This window comes from Zootoca vivipara, chromosome 12 (assembly GCF_965207765.1).
Source record: "Zootoca vivipara chromosome 12, rZooViv2.hap1.1, whole genome shotgun sequence".
In the NCBI taxonomy this organism is placed as follows: Eukaryota; Metazoa; Chordata; class Lepidosauria; order Squamata; family Lacertidae; genus Zootoca; species Zootoca vivipara.
Window position 1 is genome coordinate 41,501,195 of NC_142595.1, and position 11,350 is coordinate 41,512,544.

The 11,350-nt window shown below is 42.8% G+C and overlaps 1 protein-coding gene across 2 annotated transcripts; it reads right to left on the reverse strand.

Moving 5' to 3' along the window:
• Nucleotides 1-2,893: 2,893 nt before the first annotated feature.
• LOC118095645 (vomeronasal type-2 receptor 26-like) lies at nucleotides 2,894-10,876 on the reverse strand. 2 transcript variants are annotated; one of them, XM_035136891.2, is made up of 4 exons: nucleotides 10,031-10,876; nucleotides 8,706-8,933; nucleotides 5,818-5,944; nucleotides 2,894-4,987 (listed from the first exon to the last, which is right to left on the reverse strand). In XM_035136891.2, the coding sequence occupies exons 1-4, from the start codon at nucleotides 10,856-10,858 to the stop codon at nucleotides 4,086-4,088; spliced, it is 2,085 nt and encodes a 694-aa protein (XP_034992782.2). In that variant the 5' UTR covers nucleotides 10,859-10,876; the 3' UTR covers nucleotides 2,894-4,085. The 2 variants fall into 2 exon arrangements, 1 of the variants encoding a protein (XP_034992782.2); XR_015946538.1 differs by lacking the exons at nucleotides 8,706-8,933; nucleotides 10,031-10,876 and having other exon boundaries at nucleotides 3,176-3,314; nucleotides 5,818-6,347.
• Nucleotides 10,877-11,350: the final 474 nt, after the last annotated feature.

Sequence of the window (11,350 nt, forward strand, 5' to 3'; positions counted from 1 at the left end):
AATAGCAGCTTTAGCAAATTCTTTAGAAAATCGTTTAGGTGCTTGTCCCTTGGTAGTTCTCTCAGATCTACGCAATACTCTGGGATCCTCTGGGTCTGGTTCCTCCTCCTTGGGAGAATGGTGACCTGTATCTGGCAAAGATTCTACCTCTAGATCAGTGTCAGACCCATCTGATTTCTTAAAAGAGGTCTTTTCATTCTGATCATCTGTATCAGTGTCAGAATCTGTGCTACCATCAGCATCAATTACAGGTTTTGCCTCTTTGTTAATTGGTTTAACCACCTCATCATCTGAAATGGGATGACATTGAAAAATGCCAACTTTGTCCCATTTTGGATTACAATCCATGCTTCTGGTCAGCCTAATTGTGTTTGTGTCTGTCATCAGCACACGATAGGAACCTTTTTCATAACCTAGAAAAATGCCATGTTGACCAGATTTGCTCAATTTGTCACCTTGCAGAGTATGCACCCAAACTTCAGAACCGAAAATTTTTAAATGTTTTACAAACGGTTTCCTTTTGAACAGCATTTCGTATGGGGTGCAATCAATGGCTGATTGATACCTGCGGTTGTAAATATAGGTGAAACACGATAGAGCTTCAGCCCAGAAGGGGTTGGGTAGGCCTGAATCATGCAACAGAGTTTTAATTCCTTGTTGCAAGGTCTGGTTTACTCTTTCACATAAACCATTCTGCCATGGAGATCTGGGCGTGGCAGTCATGTGCTCTATGCCCTGTTCAGCAGTAAAGTTTTCAAACTGTTCTGAACAAAATTCTCCACCCGTCAGTAAAAAGACAACGTACATGCTCATCGTGAACATTCCTGAGCCATGCACAAAATTTTTGAAACTTAGAGAAGGCTTCAGACTTCTTTTGTAACATATAGACCCAAACATATCTAGAATAGGCATCTATCAGAACCAAAAAATAACATGAGTTTCCTCTAGAGAGCGCTAGAGGTCCAACCAAGTCTGCATGCACAATTTCATAAGGTTTCTTAACCTTCCTCCCAGATTTTGTACCTTTGGGAGCTTGCTTAATTTTGTTCTCTGCACATGAGACACATTTCATATGATAAGGACACTTTTGAACTTTCATGCCCTCAACCATATTTTGCATTTTACCTACTGCCTGGAAATGCAAATGACCAAACAAACGATGATAATCATGAATACAATGGTTATGCAATTTCTCATTCTTATCTACTGATATATTACAGCATGCCTTTTCAGTTTCTTTAGTTGCTCCAGAAGCTGTACCTGTAACAAAAGGCAATACGTATAAACCATCAACACACTTAGCATAAAGAATGAGTTTGTTGTCTCGAAGAATTTCACACCGAGAGTTTGCAAACACCACTTTAAATCCTTGAGCGTCTAGCTGAGAAACACTCAAGAGATTATCCTGCAAATGAGGAGCATACATAACATTTTTAACTGTTGCATTAAGGCTCTGCAAAGAAACCGTTCCCTGAGCCAAACTTTTAATAGTCGTTCCATCCGCTTGATGAATTGCTCCTCCCTGTTTCTCAAGATGAAGAAAGAGATTTTTATCATTGGCCACGTGCCTTGTGGCTCCTGAGTCGACAACAAAAACAGAACGTGTGAGTTGATTAGAACTGCGTGAGATCAAAGCCTTTGATGCAGCTGGCCCTTGGGGTTTTCGGCCTCCTCCCCCTTTGCCTTTGAAGTTGCCCTTCTTCTTTGAAGAGTTTTTACACTGATTTTTAAAATGGCCGACCTCTCCGCAAGAAAAACAGCGGCGCATTTTAAGAGCTTTTGCAACACTTTCACTTTCCCCTGTTGAAGGCTTGTAAGCATTTCCAACAGCCTTGTCCCTGCTTTCTCTAGCAGTCTGTCTGCGATCCCACTCATTCAAGAGCACGCTAGACACATAATCTTCTGTTAGACGGTCATTGGGCAAAGACGACAATTGAGCAGCTACAGCATCATAAGATTCATCCAAACTGTTTATGATAAGCATTGCAAAAACAGCTTCTGAAATATTTAAGTCTCGCTGGACAAGATCCTGTCTGAGACGTTTTAACTGGGCTAGATGGCTGGGCAAATCACCATCTTTCTGTAATTCCAGCCTACACAGCTTTTTAAAGAAAAGCACACTGGATCCTGCATTTTGTCTTAGATGCATATCTCGAAGTTTATTCCAAACAGCCCGTGCAGTCTGCTGGTTCTCCAAGTTGACCAACAACTGGTCCTGGACACTCAGAATAATTGTCCCCCTGGCTCTCATGTCTGCCTCATGCCACGCTGGCCATCCATCATCATCCTCATTAGGGGGGTCATCTTCTATAGTATGGTAAAGCTTTTCCCTTTGTAAAAGTGCTTTCATTTTGACCTGCCACGTAGGATAGGTCTCTGGTGTAAGGAGAGGAAAAGATAGAGACATCTGGCCAGAATGTGCAGAAGCCATGCCTGTGTTTAGTTAACAGCAAGACACTTCCCTTCATGCACCCCAAATACTCTTGACTCTCTCAGCAACTTCTCTCCCCACTCAGCACAATTAACAGGCAAACTGGAAAAGCGTCTCTGCTGTCTTCCTGGCAGCCAGCGACATACCTTTCTGTAAATCAAACAGCAGCTTGAAAAACAGCTTCAGCTCACAGCTCAACTCCGATGTGCAGCATCAGATGGAAATGGATCAGAAACATCCAATTATCCAACCATCAATAGCCATCTGCAACCATCCGCCTGCTACCAGCAACCATCCGCCTGCTACCATATGTGGGTAAATGCCAGGATCTGTCCAGGTCTTCTTAGGCCCCTATGCCTGGGCAGGACGTCTGGAACACCTTCAGCATACACCCGGGAATCATGGACTCATAACTGGGCTTTATGAGCACCAAATCAGCAGTAAACAGCAGAAGCATTTGTAGAGGTTTCAAAACATTCCTCTTTTATTTCTATTAACTATTGCATATTTACAGATCTGGCTTTGTGAGTGTTACAGGCTCTCACTTAGCCATCTTATCTACAGAAGATATTAAACTGCACACAGCACACGGCAGAGAGCAGAGTCAGGACTGAAAAACAACAAAGTAACAATTCCTAACTGTTCCCTCCCAACAGCAGATATCACCAGATTTTCAGAATGGGAGGGGTGAAAATGCTCACACTCCTTTCTTGCACTGCCTCCCGCAGTTTGGTCAAACTCATGTTCGTAGCTTCGAGAACACTGTCCAACCATCTTGTCCTCTGTCGTCCCCTTCTCCTAGTGCCCTCAATCTTTCGCAACATCAGGGTCTTTCCCAAGGATTCTTCTCTTCTCATGAGGTGGCCAAAGTATTGGAGAACAGCTAATAAGGAAGAAAAATTAGGAATAAGAAAATAAGAAACCTGTCCTTTAATGTATTTTGTGCTTTTCTCTTTGTGTACAGTAGAATATTTGCAAACACGTGTTCAGCAGCTGCCTTATATAATTTTTCTCTCGACATGGTAATTGATGATAGTTAGTCATAAATATTCACTATTGAATTCACTCTGGAGAAAAGTGTGAACAGGTGATTAACCTCTGATGCTCTGAAAAAGCCATTTTTGTGTTGGAGGACCAAGAAGCTCTCAGGTCCTAGGAATCCTGTCCAAGTTAAGTTACGTATGAGTGGAAGAATCCGCACCTTCGTTTTATCAGTGAAAGGGCTGCCAAGAAATTGAAAGTAACTTCACCAATTAATGCTTCCTCTGTGGGAAAGAAATGTGTTTAATTTATTAAGAATTAACCCTGTGACAATCTTAAAGTGTAAATGGGAGATTTAATCCATTTTTATTCACCATTTTATGTATCTCAGCTCCGAGCTCATTCAGTTTCCAAAACGTTCGGAAGCCATAGCATGGCTTCTGATTGGCTGCAGGAAGATCCTGCAGCCAATGAGAAGCAGCAGAAGCCATGCTGAATGTTCAGCTTCCAAAAATCATTTCAAATTCAGAACACTCACTTCTGGGTTTTGGTCATTCTGGAGCCGATTTGTTCAAGAGCCAAGGTGCTCGGGATCCAAGGTATGATTGTATTTCCAAATATTCTACTGTACACACAGTAAAAATATACAGCAAAGGACAGGTTTCTCATTTCTTTAATTTTTCTTCCTTATTAACTGTTCCCTGTTGTTCAGCTCAGGCCTCAGAATGATTATGTAACATTTAGGGGCAAAGATGCAGCCCAGCAACCCACCACTGGAGGCTAAGATGGAGAAGATCTCGACAGCTACCATATATTTTCCCTTGGTGCTCAGATAGGAAGGAATAAAGGACAGCCAGACACTGCAGAAGACCAACATGCTGAAAGTGATGAACTTGGCTTCATTGAAACTGTCCGGTAGCTTCCTGGCGAGAAAAGCCACAGCAAAACTTACAGTTGCCAGGCAGCTCATGTAGACGAGGACACAATAAAACATGGCCACAGACCCCTCATTACATTCTAGTATAATTTCTTCTGTCACTGAGTGCATATCCACATCTGGGTATGGGGGAGAGGTTGCCAGCCACACAGTACATATCCCTGCTTGAACCATGGAGCAGGAAAGGAGAATGGAGTGGCCTAGTCCTTTCCCCACCCATTTCCTCATCCTGGACTCTGGTTTTGTAGCCATGAAGGCCAAAACCACCGTGAAGGTTTTTGCCAGGACACAAGAAACAGCGGTTGAGAAGATGATGCCAAAAGCTGTTTGTCGGAGGAGGCAGGTCACCTTCTCTGGTCGGCCGATGAAGAGCAATGCACAAAGGAAGCAGAGCAGGAGAGAGATGAGGAGAGTGTAGGTGAGGTTTCGGTTGTTTGCAATGACAATGGGTGTGTCGTGGTGTTTCATAAATATACCAAGTACCAGAGCTGTGATCAAGGAAAGGGAAAGAGAGAAGCAGGCTAAACTGATGCCCAATGGTTCTTCATAAGACAAGAAGCTGATATCCTTGGGTAAACATGCATCCCGGTTCTTGCTTGGATAGTCTTTGTCTGGACATTTCTTACAGTCATTCATATCTGGGGAAAAATAAGGATATGACCCTTTGCTCCTTTCACAACAGCATGCTGAAATGTTTACTATCTGTCTGAGAAGAAAAGAGCTCAGCTCAAATTAAAACACTTGTCCTATACACTATCATCTGGTTCAGTGATGTGGTCCTGTAATCGAAACAGCCAGGACTGTTCCTCTTCATGATATTTGAATGTATCATCACACTAGCTTGGGTGCAGCTTGTTTAAGTTGGAAGGAGTGACAAGAGCCCCTCTGGATATTATTTGAACCACACACCACCTGGCTATTCTCAATGGATTGTTATTCTCATTTGATTATCATATTCCAACAATCTGTCTAAATATTTACCCTGTATTCCCCCATTGTTCAGCCTGTACACTGAGACCAAGCTCCGAGAGCCTTTTGGCAGTTCTCCCATTGCGGGAATGTGGTTACAGGCAACCAGGGACAGAGCCTTCTTGGTAGTTGTGCTCACCCTGTAGAATACCCGCCCGTCAGGTGTCAAGGAAATAAACACCAATCTGGCTTTTAGAAGACACCTGAAGGCAGCCCTATTTGGGAACTTTTTAATGTTTTATATTTTACTGTGGTTGAGGTTTTATTTTTAGGAAGCTCCTCAGAATTGTTGGGACAACCCAGTAAGATAGGCAGCATATAAATCATGGTTACTACTACTACTAGTACTACGACTACTACTACTACCAATATCTGGACAATGACCACCAAGAGGCAGGGACACACACACAATAGCTTATGTCTTCTTTTGAAACTTAACCTCAGCCATCCTTACTCCTTTCAGTCAAATGGATCAATTTAATCAAATCCTGTTCCTTACCATCCTGGTTTGCAATCTTTCCTTCTGCACATGGGATGCAATCGTAGCAGCAAGGGGGCTGTCCCTCCTTCACTTTCTTGCTTGATCCTGGAAGACATCTCTCAGTACAGACAGAATGCGGCTGAGTCTAATCCATAAATGAAAGAGCAGAAGGTTTACCAAGAGAATAATGAATTCAGAATGTTTTGTTGGGATTTTGTGCCTACGTGCAGAATTGGAGCTACTCGACTGAGCAATTAAGAGTTGGCTGTTAGCCAAGAAGGCCAAGAAGAATGAGGTCAAGATGAACTCTCTCTCTGTAATCTGCCTAGTGATATGGGTCCCTGGTAACAAGCTGGTAATTGGCTGAGGCTCCCATAAAGCAAGAACACTCATGACCTTCCGTGTGGTGTGGCGTTTTTGGAGTTTGTGAGTTGTGAGAGAAGGTTGATGTGTAGAGAGAGCAGTGAGAGGAAAAGTCAGTGGTTTATTGTTTTAAACTAAGATCCAACTCTGTACCAATTCTGTATATTGTGAGACTCCTGTATATAATAAAGCTGTACATAGTTATCCAGTTACTAGTGGCAGTGAGTTCCTGTGTCATCCTGTCTCACTGACACCTGGCGACCAAAGCTTCCTGGAGGCCTGCATGTACTCTGCTGTGTCCAAGTGGTTCTAGTTGGCAGTCTTCACTAGGTTCAATCCTGGTGGTTCCAACATGTTTCAGGTTCTAAGGGTCTTCTCTATGTTTCCAAACTTACACGGCACTTCAGTAATATGTGGAATGCCTCTACCAAGAGCAATTGCTCCTTTTCTTTTTAGTAGTAGTAATGTTTGAAGTGATGTGATATTCCCTCTATTGTTCTGGGATGTGCAGGTGTTGTGCTTACATAGCAGTGCCCTATCTGTTCTGCGTAGATTGCCTTGCCCATTAATGTACCCTCTGAATTTCTCTAGTGTCCCTGTTAAGTTCGTTATAATTGTTACTTCTGAGTATGTTGTCTGCTGGGTAGACATCCCTAGGATTGATTTTGGTGCTGGTGGCTACACCTATTCTTTGACCCATCAGATGCTGTCTGGGAGGAATGTGTTCTTTATGAGTTCCCATACAAAAGAATTCTGGACAAATACATGAATTGGAATGAAGTTATCGAAGAGATTTGACACTCAGCATGTTAAGGGGGAAATATACTTTGGAATACATATTTTGAGATAACTCTTTTTTGAAGACTGATGCATCTATTCCTAATGCTCTGTCTCTTGCTCTTCACGCCTTTCCTCTCAGCCTCCTTTCCTTCACTTTCTCTATCTTGACCACTTCTCCTGCTTCCACCTTTTCCACTGGCCCACTTAGAAGACTAGTGTTCTCCTGCATCTGCTGCTGTTTGTTCTCAGTTTCTTCTCTGGTATTATTATGCCTCTTTTCCCCAACCACTTCATTTCCTCACCTTTCTTGCAAGAAAGACAAAATCCTGGGGGTTATCAATTCATACATCATATTTCACTCAGTCAAAAACTAGTATTTAACATTCATAAAGAAATCCCAATTTCAGGTCAATCCCAATTTCTTTGGCTTATTTTAGAATAGTTCTCTTTTTATACTTGTGACTCTGGTTGCAGTCTTCCAGAGGGAAAAAAACCAACCCATTTAATTAGTCCAGCTGACCTGCTTTGTGCACTGTTTGATGTAAGGTTATTTCAAAGTCAACATGATCCTGCAGAAATCCACTGGGTATCTGCATGGTCTTTCAGATGTACACCCTCTAGTGCAGGGGAAATGTATGCAGAGGCCATGCCTGGCTGAAAGAAAACCTGCTCTTCTGTACCCAGGCCTTTTCATAGAAAAAACTGGTATTTGACTTGGGCGTAATGACCCACATTCAGATGACGATTATGTGATGCAAAAACCACATTTTCATGGATACAGCTTGTGGTGGGGTTTGTGAAGGGTTGAGATTAGGGCGAGACAACCTAGATTTCACTATTTTGGTTTACAATCAGATTCCCCAAGGTGAGTTTGCACTGTCAGCATTGCTTAACTGTATTTTATTAACTGTATTTTATAGTAAAAGGGTTCTTCGGTTTTGTAAACTTCTTGTTCCGATAGAAGGCTGCCTTCAGATGTCTTCTAAAAGTTGTGAAGGTCTTTATCTCATTGGAATCTGGAGGGAGGGTGTTCCACAGGGAACACTGTTCTAGGGATATGCCTCCATTTTACGCCAGGTTTTCAATCAGATCTCCTGCCCCCCCCTTTAGGTCATTCTAGGTTCTCGACATTGCTACAGACTTCGGTTGGTCGCCTTGGTTGCCCAAGGGGTCTGGTAGGAGTTTTTTGTCCATTTGGCAAATTGGCTCACACCTCTTGGTTTTTTCACCTACCTTGTAGCAAATCATCACAACTTTATTGGCGGTTAGGCATTGGTATAGCTGTGATGTTTCAGCGGGGAAAAGGTTCCGGCCATCGCCTACCCTTCCATCTTTAGGGTATTCCGTTAAAGGAATTCGGCGGTTGTGGATCCCGTCCGATGCCCTGCTGGTGGCAAGGGCCATTGCATGACCCCCAGTGGCATCAGGGGAGCTTCCAGTTGCATTTGCATCAACAGGCTCCAACTTCTGGTTGCTAACCTTTGATGACTCCACGCTGAGCGGGGGGAGTCATCTAGTCTGTTCAATCCAATGCCTAAGTCAATACCACTCACATGCTGTAACCAATAAAGTTGTGGCCTTTTTTCACCCATTAACTAAAATACATTGTGTCCTTGTGCCTTTATTTCCTCAAGCGGCTGGCGGGTTCTTGACTCACAATCTGTAACTTGCAGTTCAAAAGACAGTGATTAGACAGGCAGGTGGATAAGTATTGCTTGAGCTATATTGAATCTCTTCGGAATCAGATAACAATGTGGCCCTACCTGGTTAAACCAACTGTGCCATGTTATGGCATCTTCATCAAGGGTTAATTTTTGGTCTGGAGGAGCTTGTGGATCTACCCTCCCAACTCTCACTCTGTGCAAACTTTGGTTGGTGAATATGATCCAATTGACAATATCCAAGCTAGATGCTGCCTCTCCGTTCTGGTTGATGAACACCACATCTCCTGCAGTATTGTTAAATGAGATACTTCTCAGAAAGTTATGGAGCTAGATTGAAAGCAGAAAAGACAGGGGTTTGGAAAAGGCTGCAGTCTAATACATGGTTTCAAATTTCAACACCTTTATTGGCATATATATATATATATATATATATATATATATATATATATAATATAAAAACAAAGACAAAACATACAGCACATATAGGTCATTAGTATATATAGTGACTCTACATCATACAGAAATAATGGAGAGCAGGAGGAGGAGGAAAAGGCACACAATGGGTCCTCAGGTTGAGCAACCTTTTTTCCTGTGTGCAGAGAATGCAGCAAAAGGTGGGTGGAGAGAGCCAACCCATTCTCTTTCACAAACATGCCTCTCTCTCAGTCTTTCTTACAGCTCTTCTTCCCCACACTCCCTTTTCCATCGTTCCCTTTCTCCCTCTCCATGAGACGCAGTGTTGTGCAGCCACCTGCTCTGAGGAAGGATTTGGTGGATATGGGCTAGAGAGAATGCTGAACCTCTCTATTGACTATGACCACTGCTTCCTATCTGTGAATGCAGTGGCATCTCATTGGGCTGCAAAGCTTCTTTCCTCCAAATGCGTTCTCCTGAAATACAGGGCAGAATTCACTCAAAATAGGACACAACCATCATTTACGTAGTCCAGATCTGCAAGCAGCACAATATGTGGGGAATCATCTAGAATACCATCATATCAGTGCCTTCTCATCTGTCAGCAGAATTATACATTCATTTCTGAACTCTGCCCAAGTGTTTGAACTCTGAGAGGAAAGACCAAAGTGACAGCATTTTGTGAACCCCTACATATTCAACAGAGGTGCCGTCTGGGGGGTGGGTGCCGAGGGCCATCCAATATTTCAAGAATAAAACCGTGGTCCTCAAAAGGATGTGCCAGAGCGAAGACACCCTATCTTCACCTTGGCAGGGCCTTATGATGATTGCCAGGGAGCACAGGGACATGGCAGGGCGAAGTTTCTTCGCCTTAGTGTGTTCCTTTCACAAAGGTAAGATGGAGGGGGATAGGTCAACTGTGATGTCATGTGATGTGCCCTAATGTTGGGCACAACTCTGATTATGAAGAAGTAATAGAGGTCTCGCTGTTGAGGATGTACAACCTTTACCTGCCAAAACTGTTGATTTGGATTCTTCCCTCTCCCTCTGTACACCATTCCTCTGTGTCTGAGTCTGGATCTCAACATGGCATGTAAAGCATGGGCCATGGCATACACAGCACTATGGATGCTGTAACTGTGGCCTGTCATGCTCAGTTCAAAAAGTGATCCAGGAAGGCTCTCCAGCTTCTCTTCTCCGGTGCAAATATTCCCCTCTGCATTGTCTGCATTGATATCTGGGAGTACACATTCAAAGGCCTGTTGCCAGAAGTCCCTGATAAAACCGTCCCTGGAAGGGTTTCTGTGCACAACATACTGATGAAATCCTGGTGGGTTTCTGAAGTGAATTTCTAAGGCTATAGCACCATTGAATATTCCTGAATCCCAATTCCTTTGAAAGACAAATGAAGTAAATTCAGTCTGGGCTGATATAATCCATACTTTACTTTCTACATTCTTGGTCATGTCATCATGTTCTGATAGGTATGAAAGCCATCTAAAAGTTGCCATGGAATAAGATTCTCCAGAGGCAACCACTACGTTAGCTTTGCTGCTAAAAATTTGATCTTGTATATTGGCTGCTTGTTGTAGCAAGCCATACATTTCAGAAATAAAACTGAATTCTGGGATTTTTTCTATGAATGCAAAGCAGACACCACTCTTGGTAAACATTGGGGAAATAGTTTGCACAAATCTTTCTCCATTATCATTGTCTGTTGCAATGACTCCAATCCACATCCACCTGAAATGTAGAAGCAAAGAGAGAATTCCCTCATACTGAAGGGCTTCTGGGGCTGCCATCTGGTAGAAGGGAAGCCCTGGGATTTTATCATTCATCACTGGAGCAGAGCCATAAATGAGCTAAAGAGGAAATGGAGGAAGAGAAGAGACAAAGTAATATTTGCAGAGTTCATTCAAGATTTTCATATACTTTATGTAGTGAATCCTCTTTGCAAAATTTGGCAATCTGACTTTAAACAGAGGGTGAGATACACATTTCTTCTCTGGAGCTTCTTTCATCTTCTTGATGCACACAGCAGAACTGCCATTTCTGCCTCTTCTTTTTCAACATTTCCCAGATTTCATTTATGATCATTTATTTCACTTTGGAACCAGCTGCTCTGTCCAATTACTGTTCTCTGGCAGCACTGGACTGTACAGTATCTGCAATTTGCCATACCTCCAGAGTGTGTTTAATTTGAAAGCCATTTCCCCCTAAACATTTACACATTGGGTGTGGTGTTGTAAAGAGGAATAATTATTGTACTTGGACTTCCTTGTGAATTTTTATCCTGGAAGCAATTCCCCCGCTTCTCCTGCAACTCAATT

Coding starts and splice junctions, on each gene's coding strand:
- LOC118095645 (XM_035136891.2), bottom strand. CDS start 10,858: ATGAATGATAAAATCCCAGGGCTTCCCTTCTACCAGATGGCAGCCCCA. Junction 8,934..10,030: donor CAAATCAACAGTTTTGGCAG/GTAAAGGTTGTA, acceptor CTTTCAATCTAG/CTCCATAACTTTCTGAGAAG. Junction 5,945..8,705: donor GGCACAGTTGGTTTAACCAG/GTAGGGCCACAT, acceptor TTTATGGATTAG/ACTCAGCCGCATTCTGTCTG.